The 22,531-nt window shown below is 36.1% G+C and overlaps 1 protein-coding gene across 2 annotated transcripts in view; it reads left to right on the forward strand.

The window, feature by feature from the left end:
• arap3 (ArfGAP with RhoGAP domain, ankyrin repeat and PH domain 3) overlaps positions 1-22,531 on the forward strand; it is a 172,225-nt gene that overhangs the window by 137,979 nt on the left and 11,715 nt on the right. For both annotated transcript variants that reach the window (XM_039774588.1, XM_039774587.1), the window contains exons 17-30: positions 780-882; positions 2,038-2,236; positions 2,454-2,517; positions 3,280-3,443; positions 5,126-5,338; positions 6,617-6,722; positions 7,589-7,736; positions 9,699-9,767; positions 10,361-10,435; positions 12,639-12,756; positions 12,957-13,085; positions 15,598-15,734; positions 20,936-21,018; positions 22,340-22,375. In XM_039774588.1, coding sequence (XP_039630522.1) covers positions 780-882; positions 2,038-2,236; positions 2,454-2,517; positions 3,280-3,443; positions 5,126-5,338; positions 6,617-6,722; positions 7,589-7,736; positions 9,699-9,767; positions 10,361-10,435; positions 12,639-12,756; positions 12,957-13,085; positions 15,598-15,734; positions 20,936-21,018; positions 22,340-22,375 — 1,644 coding nt within the window. The remainder of the gene's footprint in view (positions 1-779; positions 883-2,037; positions 2,237-2,453; positions 2,518-3,279; positions 3,444-5,125; positions 5,339-6,616; positions 6,723-7,588; positions 7,737-9,698; positions 9,768-10,360; positions 10,436-12,638; positions 12,757-12,956; positions 13,086-15,597; positions 15,735-20,935; positions 21,019-22,339; positions 22,376-22,531) is intronic.

Below are 22,531 nucleotides of genomic sequence, written 5' to 3' on the forward strand. Positions count from 1 at the left end.
TCCAAAGATCAGTGTAGATTCTCAAGCATTGTGTTAAGTGCTGATGCATGTTATGCAAGGATTATTAATAGATTAGCAGTTAATTAAACCAAGGTCAAATATATTCCACGTATGCTGATATTTACTTTCTTAGCCAATTGTATAGTTTCCCTATATGTAGTCCTTGTACTTAATGTAACAGATTTTAAATTCTCTTTTTAAATGCAAAATGTGTTACTTAGTAGGAAAATTGGAATAAATCTATTGAAATTCTATAATAGGTTAACATTTGAAAAACATGTTTTCTTTATTAGGGTAATGTAAAACTCAGTACATATGCTGATGCTGTACCTTTAATTTCAACATTACAAAAATATTGAAGAAATTGTGAAAAGTGTGTGGACTATATACAGTATATGTGAATGTAACACTATGTTTTGTATTGCTGTGATGTCATTCAGACTAAAGGGAAACAATGTTGCAGAAAGGGAAACAAATGTTAGAGATGAATATGCCACATTCACGCAAAACTGGATTGTGGAGGAATTAGACATTTTTGATCAGTTTTGTTTAAATCTTCTATTTAATTTTTTCAATTAAATGATACTGGTACTTTAATATATTTGCTATTTCTACTATAACTAATGATGCAACAAAAAAAACCTTTCAACACAAGACTATTTATTGTTTGAAATTTTTATTTTCCTGTTCAACCATGAATTTCCAACATATTGCTGTTCTATAAAGACAGAAAAGTTTAGGTACATAAAATATTTTCATTTTAACTATTTTCTTTGCAGGTTTCGATATACTTTCGAAGTTTACTTGGTATCAGAAAAAGTATACCAGTTTGGGGTTGAAACTGCAGAAGCTTTGCATGGCTGGACAAATTGTATAGGAAAGGTACTAAAAAATTAAAATGATGGACAACATGCTCTTCTTTTGATCTGTTGTTTAATGGTATTTAGGGTTTCACCCAAACACACGGACTGCACCCACAGTACCTGAAAGAGCATAAGATCTAATAAGATTCACTATAAAGTCAAAAATTATCTAAATTTACCAAAAACAGTATATTTGCTTTAATAACATGGAAAAAATTTGCTGCAAAGTAGTAATATGATTAGCCTAAAAGAAGATGCTTTATGGCTTTTTCTATGCACAACATGATTTTGTTACATACAGTAAACCATGCTAAAAGCAAATACATTTTCTAAGTCTAATATATTTTTCAGTCTTTATTTACTTTGTTGACTTAAATCAGTTTAAGAGATGCAGAGAACCTGAATGTGCACCCAAATCATCAGGCATAATGCAGAAGCTAATCCTTAATGGATCATCATTCCATTGTGGAGCACAGTCATGCACACTGAAACATACCAGGCATTGTAACCCACACATCTTCAGGATGTGGAAGACAAGTCAGAGAGGAAAACTCATACAGACACTGTGTTACCAATAAAACTTCATCAGTCACAAATAATGTAATGTCCGTGTTTGTTATTTGAAAATTATTAAAGGATAAGAAGCCAGTTTTAGCTATAGTTCATTTTTCAGTATATTAACTTTGTGTGCGTGCCTGACATTTTTCATGAAGTTAATGTATGGTGGGTAAGACTAATTCTGTTTTAGAGTTAGTTATGTTTGGCAATAATGTCTTATTAAATGTCCTTTGCTTCACTTGTGCTTACAATGCTGGTATTACTTTATGTTGCATTATTGAAATGCACCGATTTAACATAATATAAATGTATTGCCAAATGGTTGTTGCGGTATGTTTGTACTTCATACATAATCTCATTTTCTAGGCAATTACTTTATATTCTGCAAATGCTGAACTGTATTGAATCCTAAAACCAAAGCCTCTGTGAATGTAATCAGAAAAGAAGGCATACTGCTGTAATATGCTTCATTTTTATTTAAAAAATTTGAAAGATAAAATATAAACTTGTGTATTGTTAATAAACTAAGGTTTTCTTGAAATATAATTCAGAATTTTGGAGCAATTTTTGATGCCTTCCTTTACTTCAAACATGATCTTTCTTTTCACTTTGTAAGGCTTTTACATCCTTGAATTGCCACTGCCTGCTGGCCAGGGAGTTTGAACGAGTGGGGCGACTGAAATACAAAGCCATGTTTGATCCTGAGCAGTGGAAAGAAGGATACTTTGTGTTACAGAAATCAAATTTGTTCATTTGTCCTGGAAATGAAAAGGCTGCTGAAGACAGTGTGAATCTCAGGCGGCTGCAAGAATTAAGTAAGCACCTTAGAATAACTAATTTGAAAAAGTGTTTTAGTTAGAAATTGTGAAAAAATAAGGACATTAAAATGTTATTCACATTTGTGTGATTGTTTCTTTAAATTATGATTCTGTATAGCAATAATTGCTTGTTGGGCTGACAATGTAAAGGTATACTTTTGTTTTGCTAACTATTTGACTGTATGTTTCATAAATTAGCATTTGTCTTTTGTAGGTGTTACCACACAAATGGAAAATAATGAAAAAAAAGATATTTTGGTGCTGGTAGAGAAAGGAAGGTGAGGTTTTCATATTTTTTTTATTTAAGCATATTTTTTATTTCTTTTTCTTATGCTTATTGACTTTGTTCAAAGAGTAGATTATATATACTTTTTTAAGAGTTCCAGCAAAGTCTATTGCTTATTTACATTATTCATCTCTTATAGTCTTAGAAAATATAGCACAAATACAGTAATGCACTGATTGGTTAAAATTATTAACATTATTCTTGTCATTCTGCATGTTTGTTTTTACACAAGATACACAGAATTACTTTATTATTTGCTCCTCATACATTTACAAAATGGCAAAATTAGCTGCAGAGTATAAAATTAAACAGACAAAAATTTCTCATTGTATTGCTATTAAGTATATACTGTACAATATCAGAGGCTAAGACAGTTTATCTATTTGTTTATACTCTTTTATAACATTCTTTCTTACCTAATTTCCTCTGTCTTCCACCATCCATTCAAGTTTTGCCACTTTATTTAAAGAAATAAATTAGTTTATCTATGTGCAAGTGTGGCCACGTGGACTGCATTTAGAAGTAAACTGAAGCTGCCACCTGCTAGCCTCAAGCTACTTTGCATCCTCTTCTGTTTATTTACAGTTTGGTCAAATTGTATAAAATGTTTCTTGCACTATGGTCTATGAAAAGCATATTGCCTTATGTCACAATTATGGAAAAATCATGTTCTGTTATTCATAATCTGTTACTGAAATAAAACTAATTCAAACAGGTCTTAAAGTTGTATTAATTACTTGCTATATGACTTTAGAACACTGCATCTCCAGGGAATGGCCCGGGTTGATTTTTCAATGTGGTACCAGGACATCCAGACTGCAGCAGGAGGAAAGGGGAATGCACTTCGAGACCAACAACTCAGTCGAAATGATATCCCTATCATAGTAGACAGCTGTATTGCATTTATTACACAGTATGGTAAGCAAACACATAATAAACTGTTCTTGTAATGATTATACAATATACAGTATTTACCTAACTAATATGTAACATTCATGAGATGTCACTGAGAGGCAGCAGCACAGCCTTTCTGTTATATAAGGGCAAATAATCTTGCACATGAATTTTATGATCACCAATTAATGTAATTTGTCTGTTGATGTTATGCCAATATTGCTGGTAGATTTACCTGTTCTGGTAACTTGTGTAGAACTGTAAAAGTCTATATATATATATATATATATATATATATATATATATATATATATATATATATATATATATATATATATATATATATATATATATATATATATATATATATACAGTATATATATTCATACTAACATAAATTTCAACCTGTAGTACTCCTGATGGTAGCTGAGATATATGAAATGCATAGTAGAAATAACCAAAAGCTCAATTAGAATTAAACCAACAAACATAAAGGGCAATGTAGATTAACAAAACAGGACTGAAGAGAAAAAAATCATTTAATTTGAAACTATTTACAGTTTAGTTTGGTAATGCAGTATTTAATGTAACCAGTAATTGTAACTTACTAAAAACAAAATTCTTACAAGTCAACTTTATCATCCTCTTTAATAAAACCCCTGTGTGCGTCCAGGTGTCCGTGTGTGTGTGTCTTCTGGTGAAGTGCGCATGCGCGGGGCCACACGGCACGTGTTCAGTCTCTTCCTGTGCATTACCTGTGTGTGCAGAGAGAGAGAGAGATAGAGAGACACACACAAAGGTGCGTGCGCACGAGAGACAGACAGACAGACACGCAGGCCCGCCCGAGAGACAGACAGACACACACACACGCAGGCAGGCCCGCGCGAGAGACTCACATACACACACAGAGAGAGGCCCGCATGGGGGACAGACATGCACGCGCACACACGCACGCAGGCAGGCCCACGACAGAGACAGACACACACGCACACTGGACAGAGTCAGACACACACACAGGCGCACGCGTGCATTGTTGCAATGTTACTTTTCTTGGTTGTTTATTAGATTACGGATTTTTCAAATTTTCATTTTTTTCCCTGTGCTTAAAATTCATTAAAAAAGGTGTTTTTAGTGAGCGAGTAGTAAGGCTATAGCGCAAACTCTTGCAGAGTTAGTTTTCTCTGCTGTTCAAGGTTTTCTTAGTGTTATTCAATGTTTTTACATTTAGTTTACTATTACTATGTGCCTTCAATGGTATAATTAACTATATTTGTGCTTAAAATCTTAAAAATATATATATATATATATTTACATACAGTTCATATGAGCTGGAACGGATTAATTGTACAGTATTTACATACAATCCTATGGGGGAAATTACTTCGGTTCCACTGTATTACTGTCTGACAAAATTACAGGCATTTTACGAAAATACAAACCAGTATTACTGAGAGAGAAAATTAAAGGCACACAATACAGTGACGCATATTACAGCCGCATACAAGGTCCCTGCCATTTAATATAGACTGTTCCTGCTAATGTTTATGCACTACTGTTCTAGCGCCCGTTATTGTAACGGGCTTAATGTCTAGTTAAAACATATTTCATATTTTTATTTTATTTTCTGTCATGCAAAAAAATTTAAATAAAACCTGCTTTTCACATTACTAACTTGCTTTCTTGAACAAAAACTGTTATTTAACCAGGCCTTAGACATGAAGGAATCTACAGAAAAAATGGAGCCAAGTCAAGAATTAAACTTCTCATGGATGAATTTCGGCAGGATGCAAGAAATGTTAGGCTGCGCATTGGTGATAACTTTATTGAAGATGTGACAGATGTACTTAAGAGATTCTTCAGGGAAATTGATGATCCAGTATTTATGGCTGAACTCCATCCACTGTGGCAAGAAGCTGCTGGTAATGACGCCTAATTGTGTTTGTAAATGGCTTTCTTTATTGTGCAGTCTTGTTTCATGTTTTAACGACTCTTTTATCTATTGTTTCTTTAAACTGTTTATATGAAATTTTGTCCCTTAAACTATTCTGTGAGAAGTTTGCTTCATGTTTCAGCGTGTTTATCTAAAATATAATGTGGTTTGTGTGCTTGTATACAATGTGCTTTATGGGTTTAAGTTCAACTCAATTTTTTCTTATAAAATTTAATTCTATGGTTAACACTCCATATAATATTACATATAGAGTGTAATCAGATTGAAACACAAAATAACTTGCAATAAGGGTCCAAATATGATGCTGAACATGCAAAAAAAAAGTGCAAATGTTCATAGTAAAGTACATACTCTTTATATATATATAAAACTACATTTTTAATATACACATAATTACATTTTTAAAAATCCTAGAATCCAGGTGTCTGTTCAAGGCCAGCTGAATGTGCAGCGTGTATCTTGCCTTAGATAATGACAGTTTCGGTAGGATATCCTGACAATGTGCTTCAAAATACACCAAGTGCCACCACAAAACATGGAAAAGAAAAAGAGAATGTGATAGACACAGTAACAGAAATACTATCATTGCAACAAACAATATGAACACCATTTCAATACTATTTCCTTAAAGGCTTTAGCAGATGAGGCACTTATAATATTTTGTAAATAATTCATTTCAAATTTTCTGACACTATTTCTAAAGTTTCTCCCTCCCACTCCAGTTTTACTCACCATTGAAATTTTAAGCAAGTCTGCTTCTTGAAGTGTTAATAAGTTCTGATAGATAAGAGGATGCTAAGCCATTTGACACGTTGTATGCCACAAAGAAATATTAAAAACTAGTCTAAAATTAACTGGAAGCTAGAGTAGTGATTTAAGATCTGAACATATATGGTCATGCTTAGTTATAGTTGTGATCCTTGTTTCCTTGTTTGAAGTAACTGTAGACATGTGAGCAAAAGGTTTGAGCAGCCAGACAATAAAGCATTGCAATAATAAATTGTGCTTGAAACAGATGTATAAACTGAGATCACCTTAATTATATGTTTGATTCCAGAAAAAGTGAAATGAAACAGGATAACTGGAATTATTCAAGAACCTTTTATGTCTGTTTACTTTGTAAAGTGCTTTATTCATGTGCTTGTTTTGGACGATGTTTTGGAAGTGAAAAATGAGTAAAAGATTAACTCTTTTGAGCAGTCTTAAGCATTGCAAAGGTGCCATATAATGTTTTATATTTCCTCAGAGATTCCTCAAAAGTTGCGTCGCTTGGAGAGGTACAAAGATCTCATTCGTAGTCTGCCTAGAGTCAACAGAACAACTCTTGCCGCACTTATTGGTCATCTTTACAGGTGAGCATTAAAAAGTGTATATTTAAAGGGCATTGCACTATTACAGTTAATTCATTTGTGACAAGATTTTAAATGTTTGCAGAGGATGAGTATGTATTTGACTACATGGATTGAATTCTGCATTATGTTTGTATAAAATATTAGGTTATTTGCTTTGTTTTTACTTTCTCGTATACAAAGTATACGGAAAGAATTGTAATCATCCAAAAATTCAATGCAGAGATTTTGATGATTCTCGACATTTTAGACCTCCCTGATTTTTTCATATACGAAGTATAGGAAACGTATTGGAATCCTCCAAAAATTTCATTTCGAGATTTTGATGAATCTCAATGTTTTAGACCTTCCTGGGTCCGGAAATACCATTTTTGGAATTATGTCTGTGTGTGTGTGTATGTAAATATGATAACTTGAGAATGCTTAGGTCAACCAAATTTTGCATACATGTATTAGGTACAAAATGTAGATTTCTATGAACTTTTAGACTATTTCCACTAAACGGAAGTAGTATTTTACCTTTCATTCATGCAGCTGCAGAGTCCGATTTATTCAACTTTACTTTTATAATAATTGTTCTGTATATTCTTAATTTGATTTTATTTGTTGTTCATGGTTCTTTAATCTAGATAGTATAAAAATATAATCATTGTCTTGCAGTTTACTCCTCAATTATTCATCCCCATATCTAAGTATATGAGAAAGTCTAGGAGAGACCACTGCCAATTTTTTTCAGTTTGCATTTTGTCTGATTGAAAACACAGTTTCTTCTAGCTTTTTTCATTTGCTTAATATGTTTTAAGAATAAAAAACAGATTGTATTTCTAAATCTAACCTATTTCATTGTGTGTTCTCACATTGTATCTCAGAGTACAGAAATGCGCAGATCTGAATCAAATGTGCACCAAGAATTTGTCCTTACTGTTTGCACCTAGTCTGTTCCAGACTGATGGAAAAGGTGAACATGAGGTGAAGATTGTGGAAGATCTAATTGACAATTACCTATATGTTTTTAATGTGAGTAAATATATATAGGAAGGGTTGTTTACTTTGAAGTCTTTTAAATTGTGTTTACCATTAAGAAAAAGTACACAGAAATACCCAATACAGATTTAAAGTGGAATAAGGACCAAGCTGTATCCTTTTAACAGAAGCAGATCTACCATCAGCACATTCCAGGTTGCACGCCCAGGGGCCCTTGATAGCAAGGGGCCTTTTCTTCTTGCACCCCATGCCCTCCACCCCTGTTTGCTGAAACAATCAATTATACATTAGCATTGCAAGATATCAATGGACTAATGGTAAAAGCAAGCGATATGTTGTTACGTGTGCTATGATTGTGCTTTCTGTTTTTCTATTAAGGCAACATTGTTGGGGTTGATGTAAGTTTAATAGAAGTAGCAGCCACGTTAAATAAAATAAGCAAAATATGCATTCAAAGTAAACAATGTGTCATACCCTGTCAGAGGGAGGTGAAAATGACTGACTTTAAGATAGCTGATAATAAACAGTCTTAGGAGAGGAGATTTCAGTACTCAAATCACAAGGCTGCAAGAGCTGCGGCAGGATAATAAAAACTCTGAGAAACGTGTATATAATCGCTTTGAGGCGGCCTTTAAATGTATGCTGGAAAAAATTGAGGAGCACATTCAAGAAAATTCGTCTAAACTGAGCACACTTGCCGATCAGCTGGAGGATGCTAAGCAGACATTCAAGACTCGAATTGAAACAGCCGAAAATCTAGCACCACCGCTGATGGAAAAGCAACAGCTGCCAGTTCCGAATGCAAAAAACTTGGAGACAGACTTGCTGCTCTGGAAGATGGATACAGTAGGAATAATATTAGAATTGAAGATCTACCTGAGAATCGCAAAAGTCCAAACCCAGTGAAATTCGTAGCTGAACTATTCTCCAAAATAGCTGCAGCTTATCGCATACAGGGATCGAACAACTCTAAACCTAGGACTTTTATTGTGCGCTTTGAGAAGTTACAATTTAAATTAAATGTAATGTCACTTATCAGACAGAAACAAGAGATTATACAGTATTTGAAAATAACCTAATTCGTATTTTCCCTGATTTCTCACCCTCAACAGCTGCTAAGCGAGCCTCTTTTTATAATATTAAACAGCGCTTAGGAAAAGCCGATATCAGATACAGCCTCTTGTATCCTGCCAAATTGAAAGTGGAGATTCAAGGCAAACATTACATATATACCAGTAGGGAGGAAGCAGATAAAGTGTTAAGAAAGCTGATCCTGACACTTTTCTGAAATACGACCGTGAGTCGCACCCTGTCATGGCATCATAAAGAAGATATCAACGGCTGTCTAATCTGTTCTAAGAGAACAGTAACAGCTTCTGACATTTAAAATTTTAATTTGAGAATAGTGACAGGTTTCCTACAATTAAATTAAAATGGCATATTTGTGAGAATAGCTCAATTTTTGGAAGTCTTTGTTAAAGGTGAGTATTTTATTCCATGGTAAAGCAAATTCAGACTAACAAAAATGTGCCCTTAAAGTTTAATGCTCTTATAAAACTCCTAAATCGTATACAGAGAGATCAGCTAATACCTCTATGCAGGCTGTGGCATTTACACACATTGTTTTCTGAAAAAAATACTCTTTCAGATTTTCTGAATCTATGCATATTTCCAACAATGAGTAATGTTGAATTTTCACCCATAAATAATTAAGCATGACTTTAGTCTCCATATTTGCTTGATTCATAAGCAAAACAATTCAAAGTCTAAAGTCTCTGTTTTGGTAAAGTAATTGCCCTCACTATTCAGTGATTGGTTGAACCTCCTTTAATTTCAATAACTGAAGCTCTTTTTATATGTTTGTGAATTAATGCAATGTTGAAATTTTACATGATCTTTCCAAAATTTTGCATTTCTCATTTTTCACCTTTTTGTTGTGATCATTTTTTGGTTAATTGTTCTTATAAAAAGACTGAAACAAATCTGTTATTTTAGATCGATGAAGAGCAAGTAAACCAAATGGAATTGGAGATAAGCCTTATTACAACTTGGAAAGATGTGCAGGTACAGGTTTTATTCTGATTATTTTACATAGTAACGTTATTTCCACCACAAGAGGGCTCACTCTCTTGCAACGCTCTGCAGTCTTTGTTGTCTCTTTACATAGAATTCTGTTTAACACACTTAAATCAGGCATCATGCATATAATGATTGCACCCACTACGTCTTATCATTCTGATTAGTGTGCTGCTTACAAGTGAATGGTTAAATTATCCTATTAGAAATTATATCTATTCATCCATATTCTTTTTTTTTTTTTTTTTGTAAGTTAGAATCTTCTCTTACTAGTAACAGGAAGAAGGCAAGAATCAATTCCAGTCAAGATGCCAGCCTGTTGATTGACTCACTGATTTATACACCCATCCTAACTTACATTGGGCCAGTTTTGAGCCTCCAGAGAATTTAATATGGCTACCTATAGAATATGCGCTAGGCAAAACCCACATCGACAGAAGAATTTGATGCAAACTCCTAACAGATAATGACTGTTGTGGGCATATTGTCATTCACAACAAACATTTATAGTTTAATCTTTTTAAGTGTTGAAATATTACCGCTATAAATGATTTATGTGTTTTGTATTTTTTTCTTTGTAGTTATCTCAAGCAGGAGATCTAATCATTGAAGTGTATTTGGAGAAAAGGTTACCAGATTGCTGCATCACCCTAAAAGTAAGAGAAGCATTTTTATTAGATTATTTTTTATTCAGGCACATATGCACATTTTAGTGAACATATGTAGTTTTCAGGATTGATTCAATTTAATTCAGGCACTTTTGTAAGTCCTATTGTAAAAGGGCTGCCTACAGTAGCATGTGCTTCCATTTTGCAAAAAAAAATATATATATAGATATATATATATATAGATATATATAGATAGCATGGGTGGGGCGGCACGGTGGCGCAGTGGTAGCGGTGCTGCCTCCCAGTTAGGAGACCCAGGTTCGCTTCCTGGGTCCTCTCTGCGTGGAGTTTGCATGTTCTCCCCGTGTCTGCGTGGGTTTCCTCCCACAATCCAAAGACATGTAGGTTAGGTGGATTGGCGATTCTAAATTGCCCTAGTGTGTGCTTGGTGTGTGGGTGTGTTTGTGTGTGTCCTGCGATGGGTTGGCACCCTGCCCAGGATTGGTCCCTACCTTGTGCCCTGTGTTGGCTGGGATTGGCTCCAGCAGACCCCCGTGACCCTGTCTATGGATTCAGCGGGTTAGAAGATGGATGGATGGATAGCATGGGTGAATCCTTAAGAAGAATATCCTCAAACAAATATTTGCATAAAACATTAGAAAAGAGCAATACTAGATTCTCCAAATGGGGAAAAAAATTACTGTACATAAATACAGTACAAACGTTTACTAGCAAAAATTTTCACTGAGTCCTCCAAACAGACAAAACTTAAATATGCCTTTATTCTGTATGATCATCCTGGTGACTGTAATATTGAACAATATATCCAGTCTAATAATAACAGTTAAAAGAGACAATGAATCTAGAACAAGGTTATAATATAGAGGATGTTTTATTTACATATGCCGGTACGTTTAGTGGTAAATCAAATGCAGTGTAACTTAACAACATACATTGCAGGTCAAAACCACACCCACATTCAAACAATTTGGAATCACCTGATACCCGAATATGCACGTACCAGTAACGGCGCACTGCACGATAACGTGCAGTGAATACACTTGACTTGAGCATTCCTAGTTTTCATACTCTTTCTCTGTATGTTTAGCATTCGTTTGCTCAGAGGTTGATGCACTTGGCTGCTTCCTCAGCAGCTCTTCTTCTCTCCACCCTAGCGGCCCACTGCTTCTCTTCTTTCGTTGGCATCTTTTCTCGTTAAAACTGATTAAGTTAGTTTTTGTTTTGCAATTACTTAGTACGTTTTCTTTCATTTTTCACTTAAGCTGGCACTTAAGTCTTCAATCTGCCTCATGATTGATTAGCAAAAGTGGTAGGGAATGAGAACGGTGCCCATATGCATGCCCCACACGGCCACCCTGCTGTGCTACTGAGAGTTGATTCTACAATAAAATAAAATAGAAATATAAGCAGTAATAAAAATCATCACCCCGAAAGCGGATAGTAGACGTTACGTAGTATATGTGTACCAAATTTGAAGTCAATAGGTGAAACGGTTTGCAAGCTACAGGTGATTTAAAATCCTGGACAGAAAAATGAGCAGCCACCATAGCGTATTATATAAGAAGATTTGTGTTCAGTTTTTTATTTTATGTACTAGCTTTGCTAAAGAAGAATATTTCCCTTGAGCTTATTTTTATTTTTTATTACAATTATTAATTAGTCTGTGATGTTCATTCCTTTAACAAAACACTACACACATGTGTGTGGTCATTTTGAAAAAGGTGCATGCATAAATCTGGATTTGGCCTTTTAACTAACTAAAGAACTATAGCAACACTTACTTGGTCTGCCATGTTTATTTATTTATATGCTGTAAAAATATAACATCATAATAAGGTGCTAATTGGAAAATAATGCTCTAATGAAACCGTGTTCGTGTATAAACAAGTCCGAAAAAAATGAAAACTTTCTTAACATTAAAATTTAATGTATTTTTAATACATGATAAACCTATTAATTTTAAATTCTGTTGTAATTTAAATTACTGTTTGTAACAGTATATAGATAACAAACATATGAATGTAGATTGAGCTCCTTATTACTACTGCAAAATGCTTATTAACAGATGAATTAGAACCTTAAGCACACAAAACGTTTTCCAAGTGAACTTCAGTATGTCAAGGCAAACAGTACAGTGCCTTAAGGGATTAGAAAGCTTCGTCAATCTGCATTTCATTTTAGGATGTGTGCATAGTTAGCATTCGGTGAATTACCCCATTATGTCCTCTAGGTGTCGCCCACAATGAGTGCTGAAGAGCTGACTAATCAAGTCCTATACTTGAGAAACATACCAGCCTGTGATAAAGACATTTGGATAACCTTTGAAGCCATAGAATGTGGAGAGCTTGGTGAGTAGGTATAGCTAGCATTTTACCTGGATCTGGCACAATGTACAGTGGCATAGTTTAATGCTGTTCTTGCTACTTTATTTTACAAGTGTTTATTATTAATGTTTCATTTGAAACTCTTTGAGGTCAATGCATTGGACATGAAAGATTTTTTTCCATCCCAATTAGTAAAGGTTGTTCTGTTAATATTTTATTCACAGAAAGACCCCTTCACCCTAAAGAGAAGGTTCTGGAGCAGGCTTTGCAATGGTGTAAGCTTCCTGTGCCCAGCTCAGCTTATCTAGTTGTTAAGAAGATTCCAAGTATTACAGCTATTGATATTTTTACTGGTAAGTATACTTATAAAAAAAGCAAATAAAGTATGTTAGCTAATAATGTTTGAATGTATTCACAGGTCAGGCTTCTTTCCTATTTTGACCCTCAATTGGAAAGAGAGGGTCCAGAAAACAAATTGGTGAATCTCCTTTGAGCACAAGCCAGGAACTAGCCATATACAGGGTGAATATCTATCACTCATAATGGGCCAATTTAGAGTCACCATTCATTACATTATAAATATAATACGTAACAAAAAGTATTAGGCATTTCCTTACCTTCTGACATTAAACTTTAGTATATACACTGTAAGACATCCATAGAAAAACACATGTTTTCTAATACTGCTGTTTTTGAGGAAGGCTAAAAGACTGCATTAAGAAAGGATGAGTGAACTTCAAAATGTTTAATTCACAGAATAAAAAATTACAATAAGCATTCCATGTTTATAATGTACTTAGTAAGGGGCTATGTCAATGTGTATGTACAAAAGAAAACAAATTAGCTGTTATTCCCACAGACACAAAGTGTATCCTTCAACATTATTATGAATCTGATTGTTTGGTTTCCTCAGATCTGATTTGTTTAATTTTCAAACTGTTGCTTCTTGTTATTTATACATTTTTTAACATTTTTCTGGTGTCATATTTTTGTGCTTTGTATGGTCTCACTATCTTGCGACAAGCTTTGTGCAGCTATGGCCATTTTGTTTATGGCCATTTTGTTCACAGTTGCTAAGGCTATTACTGAGCATGTGATGTGGTGGTCATGTGATCTATGTGATATATTGTGTCATCACGGACCACATGATCATCAGAGGTGACTGTGTGCAGAGGGTGCAGACCTATAAATACCTGGGAGTGCAGCTGGATGATAAATTGGACTGGACTACCAATACTGATGCTCTGTGCAAGAAAGGACATAGCTGGCATAGGCTGGCGTCTTTCAACATCTGCAATAAGATGGTGCAGATGTTCTATCAGATGGCTGTGGCAAGTGCCCTCTTCTACGCGGTAGTGTGCTGAGGAGGCAGCATACAGAAGAAGGATGTCTCACGCCTGGACAAACTGGTGAGGAAGGCAAGCTCTATTGTAGGCATGGAGCTGGACAGTTTGACATCTGAGGCAGAGCGACGGGCAATGAGCAGGCTCCTGTCAATCATGGAGAATCCACTGCATCCACTGAACAGGATCATCTCCAAACAGAGGAGCAGCTTCAGCAACAGACTGCTGTCACTGCCCTGCTTCACTGACAGACTGAGATCGTTCCTCAACCGCACTAAGCAACTCTTCATTTCCACCCTTTAAACGTTAACATTATACAAAGTTACTGTCTGTTATAACTGCATTTTTATCACTCTTTAATGGTTTTTTTTTTTTGGTTTTTTTATCATCAGTATGCTGCTGCTGGTGTATGTGAATTTCCCCTTGGGATTAATAAAGTATCTATCTATCTATCTATCTATCTATCTATCTATCTATCTATCTATCTATCTATCTATCTATCACACCCTACCTATATAAGACAGTGGCACACTGTACTATGCTTTTGGATTCTCTTCTTTAACTTTTCTCTTTAGTGTATAGGGAACTAGCAGGCAGTTATGAAAAGATTTTAATGTGAGGACTTTTGCCCTAGTATTCTAACTTTAACTTTCTGTTTAGTGTTTCATAACATGATGTACATGTCATTGTCTTTATTTGTATTCTGTCCTCTTCTTGTTTAATACCTTGTTTCCTGCCTACTCAAATTAGCTATTTTTCCACACAGCCAAAACACTGGGTCTCTAATGTTCTTTTCTTTTTTTAATGTGAGAGTAACTTCTACCTTGTTTCTATATTTATTAGTATAATGTGCTAGAAAACTAGATTCTCAGAATTGGTATTGATTGTTTCATGGTAAACCTTGATTTTTAAGGTTGGCAAGCATGTGCTTGAATTATGTAATTGTTTTTTTTTTACTTACTTGCTGGTTGAGTAAAATTATAAATTGTAAAAATGTAAAAAAAATATTAGTTAAAATGAAATTGAATCTTAGATATAACTAAAATGAAATATACCAATTTCTTAGGAGATAGATAGATTGACTGACTGACCGACTAACCTTCATTTGTCCCAACGTGGACATTTGGATTTTTGCACAAGCTCTTTAAATAAATAAATAAGTAAACATACAGTATATGTACACACATGCACACTATGGTCTGAACACACACCAGAATGACTAAAAAGAAAGGAAACCTATGACTTGTCAGTCACAGTCACGGTGAGGCATTATGGAAGTGTATTGCTGTTGGTATAAAGGAGCCCCAGTAGCATTTCATGACACACTTTAGATGAGTAATTCATTGGCTAAAGGTACTCAAGTTTTAGTGTGTCAGAAAGAGGATATACAGCATTGTTCAATTTTCTCCTTTATGCTACCTCCAGGAGGTCCAGATTGTGCCTCATAATTGGGCCTGCCCTTTTAAATAGATTTCTTCAGCCAATAAAATGCTGTCTGTTTATGCTTTATTTTGTATCGCAGGATATAAGAATGATGTTGTGAAGGGTGGGATGCTGAAGTGTCGAGAGGAGCCACCCAAGCTTCTACAAGGAAACAAGTTTCAAGAGCGACTTTTCCAAATCAGAGATCGCAAACTTCTGCTACTGAAAGATAAGAAGGTGGAAATTCTGATCAGTCTTTAATATATTTTTATTTTCAATATAACAAATTTTGATTTTCTCATCCTGTAGAGTAGAAGTTAAATGCAACATGTGCAGTTGTCTAGAAGGGTAAATACATTTAAGTAGTTAGAGTAGATTAAGTTTCAAGGTACAATATCACATAAAATCATCTTTGGTACAGCCTACCGACTATTGGTTACTCAGTATATTTGCACATCAGTAAGGCCCTCAGTTTTACCTTCAGTTTCTAAATGACTCATTTTAAGTAAGACTACTTAATATGCATGCCTGTAAACCTTGTAAACCCTGGAGATGTTATATGCCAGTGTTACATATAATTCTGTTGCTTTCCCACCAGTAGGGCAGATCTGACCATAATTTGGTACCGTTAAAACATGCATATAAACCCAGTGGCTGCCAGTCATCACCAGGAGTGCAGAAATTAACAATGGAGGTTAAGGAGGCACTGAAGGATGTCTTTGAGAAAGCTGTCTGGAACATGCTTTGTAAGTCGTACAGTGAGGACATTGAGGGACTTGGATACTGTATTGAAGACTATGTCAAGTTTTGTGTGGATAACACAGTTCCCACAAAGAGAGTGCACTGTTTTCCCAAAAACAAACCATGTATTACCCTACTGAATAAGAGGATCATGGCAAAATTTGATGCCATCAGGAAAAATCTCTTCCATCCCCTTGCTTTTGGAGCAATTTAAGCCATATGCTTATTCCTCCATGACATGCTAAAAAGCACCTTTGGAGATCTTTCCTGCCTGCTGCTATCAGGAAGTTCAATGATTCATTCTGACGTCCCAAACTAAGTGTTTATACTCTGTAAATTAATTGTGCAATTTCTTCACAATATCAATTTATTGATTATTGTTTTTATGTTTCTGCAATTGCATGCATCTAAATTTCCTCTTGGGATTAATAAAGTTTATCTAATCTAGACTAATTTAATCTAATTCTTCCAGAAAACATAGGCCATAGGTCTGTAAATCTATTGGCTGACATGCAGCTGGGGTAAGACAGGAAAACAGTAGTCTAAAAACACAGACAACCCTCCATCATAATTTTGATGGCAAAAATGTAGGTTTTAGAAATGGTGTAATAGAGGTCCAGAAATAAACTACATTGAAATTGTGTAGCAGTTTGTGCTTGAAGCAAACAAATTATGCAGCAAGGAGAGAGCTAACATGTCCGTGTAGCACTGTGAAAATAATATTCAGTAACATAAAAAACCAAAATAATTCAATAACTACGTATCCTGGGTGTAGTTAGCGTTGCTAAAGATGACCAAACCAGTTATTGTGTTCAAAGAGGCAATGGGTGTTGCTTTATTTAATAATCAAATAGGTTAGGTAATTTATGTTTTGGTTAATGATCATTTGATACAGAAAATCATAGAAATACATTTTTGCAGTGCTGGCCTTTTCTTACTGAGGATACGGCAGAAGACCAGCTTATAAAAGAGATATCCTGGTAGGCAGTTCAGGGTGACTTTCTGATGTTTGTCCTATGTACCTCTCCAGTAGAGAGTAGAAGTCACTAGTCACTGCTTTATATAAAGTTATCTCCATAAGTATTTGGACAGTGACACAATTTTCATAATTTTGGCTCTGTGTGCCACCAGAATGGATTTAAAATGAACCAATTAAGTTGTGATTGAAGTGTAGACTTAGTTTTAATTGAAGGGTTTTAACAAAAACATTGCATGGCTCATTTAGTTAAGACAGCCATTTGTATACATGGTCCTTCCATTTTCAGCTGCTCAATAGTACTTGGACAAACTAACATAAAAATGAAAATAATGATCTTTCTCAATACTTGGTTGAAAATCGTTACCAGTCAGTGACTGCCTGAAGTCTAGAACCCATGGCCATCTCCAAGTGCTGGGCTTCCACCCTATTGTTCCTTTGCCAGTGCTTTATTGCTTGTTCACTTGACTTTCTGCTTTCAATTATGTCTTCAGCAAGTGAAATGCATGGTGAGGTTAGTTGGTTGACTTGGCCATTGAAGAATATTCCACTTCTTTGCCTTGAAATGCACTTGGTTTGCTTTCACAGTATGTTTTGGCTCATTGTCCATCTGTACCGTGATGCATCATCCAGTATAGCCCTATACACTTCAGAAATCACCCTGCTACTTCTGTCAGCAGTTATGTTATCAATAAACACTAGTGACCCACTTCCATTAGCAGTCACGCATGTCAATGCCATAACATTGGCTCTGTCATGTTTCATAGATGATGTAGTATGCTACAGATCATGAGCTGTTCCTTTTCTTTTTCATACTCTTCTCTAGGCATCATTCTAGTACATATTGATCTTATTTCAATTTGTCCAAAAAAATTTGTTCAAATTCTGGGCTGGTTTTTTAAAAATATTTTCTGGTGAAGTCTAATCTGTCCTTCCTTTGCTTGAGGCTTACCAGTGGTTTGCACCTTGTGGTCAATACTCTGTATTTACTTTCATTAAGTCTTCTTGTGATTGTAGGTTTTGGCAATGATAGGTCCACCTCCTAGAGACTGTTCTTGGTTCGGCTAAATGTTTTAAAAGGGGTTATACTTTTTCCAAAGAAATAATTCTGCAATCTTCCAGCACAGTTGTCCTCCATGGTTGTCCATACCGTCTGGTGTTGCTGAGCCCACCAGTAGTGCATTCCTTCTCTTTAAGAATGTACCAGATGGTTGATTTGACCACTCCTTGTGTTTCTACTATCTCTCTGATAGGTTTGTTTTGTTTTTTCTGGCCTGTTTTACTTGCATGGACAGCAGTTTGGACCTCCTATTGAGATTTCACACAGACAGCTTCCAAATGCAAATCTCACACTTGGAATCAACTGCAGACCTTCTACCTACTTAATAGTTAATGAAATAATGAGGGACCTGCTCACATCTGGCCATGGAATAGCTTGTCAGTCAGTTGTCCAAATACTTTTGTGCCCCAGTTAATGAGGCACCATGTATAAAAATGGCTGTCATTCCTAAATGTCTCATATGGTATTTTTGTTAAACCCTTTGAATTAATTCTCTAGGTGCTTTGTCTGTTGTCTCAGTGTATGCTCTGACTGCCGTGAGTAATGTCTCATTGAGGGAGACATTTTATTTGCAACTGCGCTCAGTTGTTGCCAATCGTAATGAGATGTAGGAGACCTTCTGTGACAGGACCCTGAATGTTGCTGAAGGTTGTGCTGGATATCATTGAGTGGAGTCACAGCACACTGGCCTTATGGCAACTCTGGTCTGTACTGGGAATGGCTATGAGGGCTCTGAGGGCAGATAAGGAGGAATCTGTGAGCAAGTTGCACACCATCTATGGTCTATTGACCCACGTCCTGCTTACAGTGGAATCGAAGCATTATGCACATTCGAATCTGTTTCTCGGAGAGTCACAGTCAGGGTGGATGATGGAATGGGCCTTACAGATGACACTGAAGTTGTGACCTGCTGGACTGGCTACTTTGAGCATTCTTTTAAACCTGATCCTCTGACTAGGATATTCAACATCTTTGGGTCGCGGTTCATGAGGCTGACCCTCTAATTAGCTGTGAACCACCCAATCTCAGCTGATGGTAGGGAAGGCTGCATGGATCTGTGGTATCCGGAGTGAACTTCTCCAGGCTGGTGGTAAGGCTGTTCTCCTGGCATTGCAAGTAATTTTTGCTTCCATTTGGGAGACGGGCATCATACCAACTGACTGGAAAACAGGACTTGTCATCCGTATCTGGAAAGGGAAGGGTGATTGCCTGGATTACACAATTACAGGGAGATAACACTGCTCTCGGTCTTGGGTAAGGTCCTTGCTAGGGTCATCCTCAATAGGATCTGTGATCAATTGTTCACCTAGAAGCAACCAGAGCAGTCTGGTTTTACACCTAAGAGGTCTATCATTGACCACATCCTGGACTGAGCAGTGTCATCAAGCACAGATGTGAATTTCGGCAGTTCTTTGCATCATTTGTCAATTTTTGTAAATTGTTCGACTCAGTTAATCAAGCTGCCCTGTGGGACATCCTGAGACTTCACACTTTCTCCACAAAGTTGCTGGATCTCATGGTCGATCTGTACACTGGTACAGTGAGTGCTATGCAGAGTGGAGGTAGAACCTCAGAGTTTTTCCCAGTTGAATCTGGTGTTCAGCAGGGGTATGTTCTTGTTCCTGTTCTGTTCAGTGCTTGCATGGCCTGGCTATTGCAGGATCGTGGGGTCCAGCAGTTGTGGGGCATCTATGAGTAAAGAAGATTAACTGATTTTGACTTTGCTGACGATGCTGTGATCTTCGTGGAGTCAATGGAGGCTCTGATCAAAGCTCTCAAGGAAATGAGCGAGGTGTCTGAGTGTCTGGGCTTGCAAGTGTCCTGGATAAAAACCAAGTTCCAGGCCTTTAATGACATCTTGGACACAACCATCAGGAATGTGTCTGTCTGTCATGCAACTCTTCCTATGAAGTCAGTAGACGGATTGGGAGAGCATGGGTGGTTCATGAGGTCACTGGAAATTGGTGGGTGGCACTCCGGATATCTTTGCAAAAGGCCGAAGGTCCAAGTTTTTAGAGTACTAGTGCTTCCTTTTTTGCTATGTGGTTGCAAGACATCGATGCCATCCAGTGACCTGAGATAAAGACTGGAATCCTTTGGTACTGTGTCTCTTTGGAGAATACTTGGGTACACTTGTTTGACTTTGGGCCGAACAACCTGTGGTTGTTGGAGTCCCAAAATGATGCAAATTACCTGCACTGTGAGAGAGCATAAGTTATGGCACTACAGCCATGTGGAGTGATTCCCCAGTGGTGATCAGGCTCACAGGTACCTCATTGCTGAGGACCAGAGTGGCTGGACCAGGCCAAGGGGATGCCCACCTAACACCTAGCTGCGGCAGGTAGATGATCATTTCTAGAGGATGGGGCTAGACTGCGTGTCTGCCTAGGAGGGTTTCCAGCTAGGATCCAAAGCTGTTTTGTCGTGTGGGGAATGCAGCAGTGCACTGTACCAGTGTATGCTCCCTAACCTGACTTGACCTGAACTTTGAATTAATGCTGAAAGCTTACACTTCAATCATGTAATGATTTCTTCATTTCAAATCCCTCATGGTGTCATACTAATCCAAAATTATGTCACTGTCAAAATACTTATGGACATAATTGTAAATTATATGAGAAAAAATAATTTTATCTCTTACTTTTTTTATTTTAATTTCAGAGTAACAAACCAGAAAAGGAATGGATGTTGCAAACTTTGAAAGTGTATTTGGGTATTAGAAAAAAACTAAAGGCCCCAGCACAGTAAGTTTATAATTGTAAATAAAAGTTATTTTTAAATTATGAGTGTTAAGATCAAATTCAATAGTATCTATAGTACTATGGTATATATTTTTTTTTAATTTAATAAAATAGGATTTATTACTTAGTTTTCCATTGAATTATTTAAAGCAGAAGGAGGATATGTAGTAAACAAAGTATAAAATGTTCTTAGCTGTTAGGTAGTTACCACTATATAAAATAGTTTACTCATATAATCAATTATAAAGCCTAAACTATGTACACATTTAAAGTGTTCCATTTATCAGAATGAACCAGAATTACAAATACTAAACAATAAAATACCACATGTTTTACACCAGAAATGTAGATTTTATAAAATGGTGAGTTCATTAAAAAACACTAAATTTAAACAATTGTCAGTGACAATAAAATCATCCATCCATCCATCCTCCAACCAGCTGAATCCGAACACAGGGTCACGGGGGTCTGCTGGAGCCAGTCCCAGTCAACACAGGGCACAAGGCAGGGACCAATCCCGGGCAGGGTGCCAAACAACTGCAGGACACACACAAACACACACTAGGGCCAATTTAGAATCGGCAGTCCACCTAACCTGCATGTCTTTGGACTGTGGGAGAAAACCGGAGTGCCTGGAGGAAACCCACACAGACACAGGGAGAACATGCAAACTCCATGCAGGGAGGACCCGGGAAGCAAACCCGGGTCGCTTAACTGTGAGGCAGCAGCGTTACCACTGTGCCACCATGCCGCCCACAATAAAATAAGCCATTGCCAAATACCAACATTTTCTGAGCAGTTTAAAAGCTATTTTTTAGACTCATTTAATAAGGAGCATGTTCAGCAAATGGTAAGCATGTGCTGTGTATTTAATGTAGAGATTTAACTTAGCAGAGATGAACACTGTAACACAGGTTTGTTGCATCACCGTGGCTTTTCATAAGCCAGTGATGCACTATTTAGAGGTACTCCATATGGTAAATTTTGCTAAAGAAACAAAATAATTGGCATGTCCACTTTAGATACAGTGCTAACTGAAAAAGCAAGCATATTTCATGCTTCAGAAAAAGTGTATATCAAACATGTACATTACTGAGCAATGAACTTTAATTACCTCTAAACAAGAATTACACAGTTTACACGTGATAAATTCAAGTTCAGTTATAAAACTGTTTTACAGAAAAGACTATGCATCTTTATTACTCAATCAAGTATTTATTTATAACTATTGTGTTTCTTTCTAATATATATGTATGTTTATATATATATATATATATATATATTGTGCTATGCACCTCAACCATTACATTGTCATTATTTGCAGGTGGGGTTTTACTGTGTTCTTGGACAAGCATCAGTTGTAAGTATACATCCTAAATCACATAATTGTTTTTAACACATGTAGGATTAAATTACTCATTGGCCAATATTTGTTTAATGTCTTACATGTATGCATGTCAATGATATGTTAAATGTAAAGAAGTGTATAGTTCTCATTGTAACTAAGAAAAAGTAA

The sequence above is a fragment of the Polypterus senegalus genome, chromosome 13 (genome assembly GCF_016835505.1).
Source record: "Polypterus senegalus isolate Bchr_013 chromosome 13, ASM1683550v1, whole genome shotgun sequence".
Classification (NCBI taxonomy): domain Eukaryota; kingdom Metazoa; phylum Chordata; class Cladistia; order Polypteriformes; family Polypteridae; genus Polypterus; species Polypterus senegalus.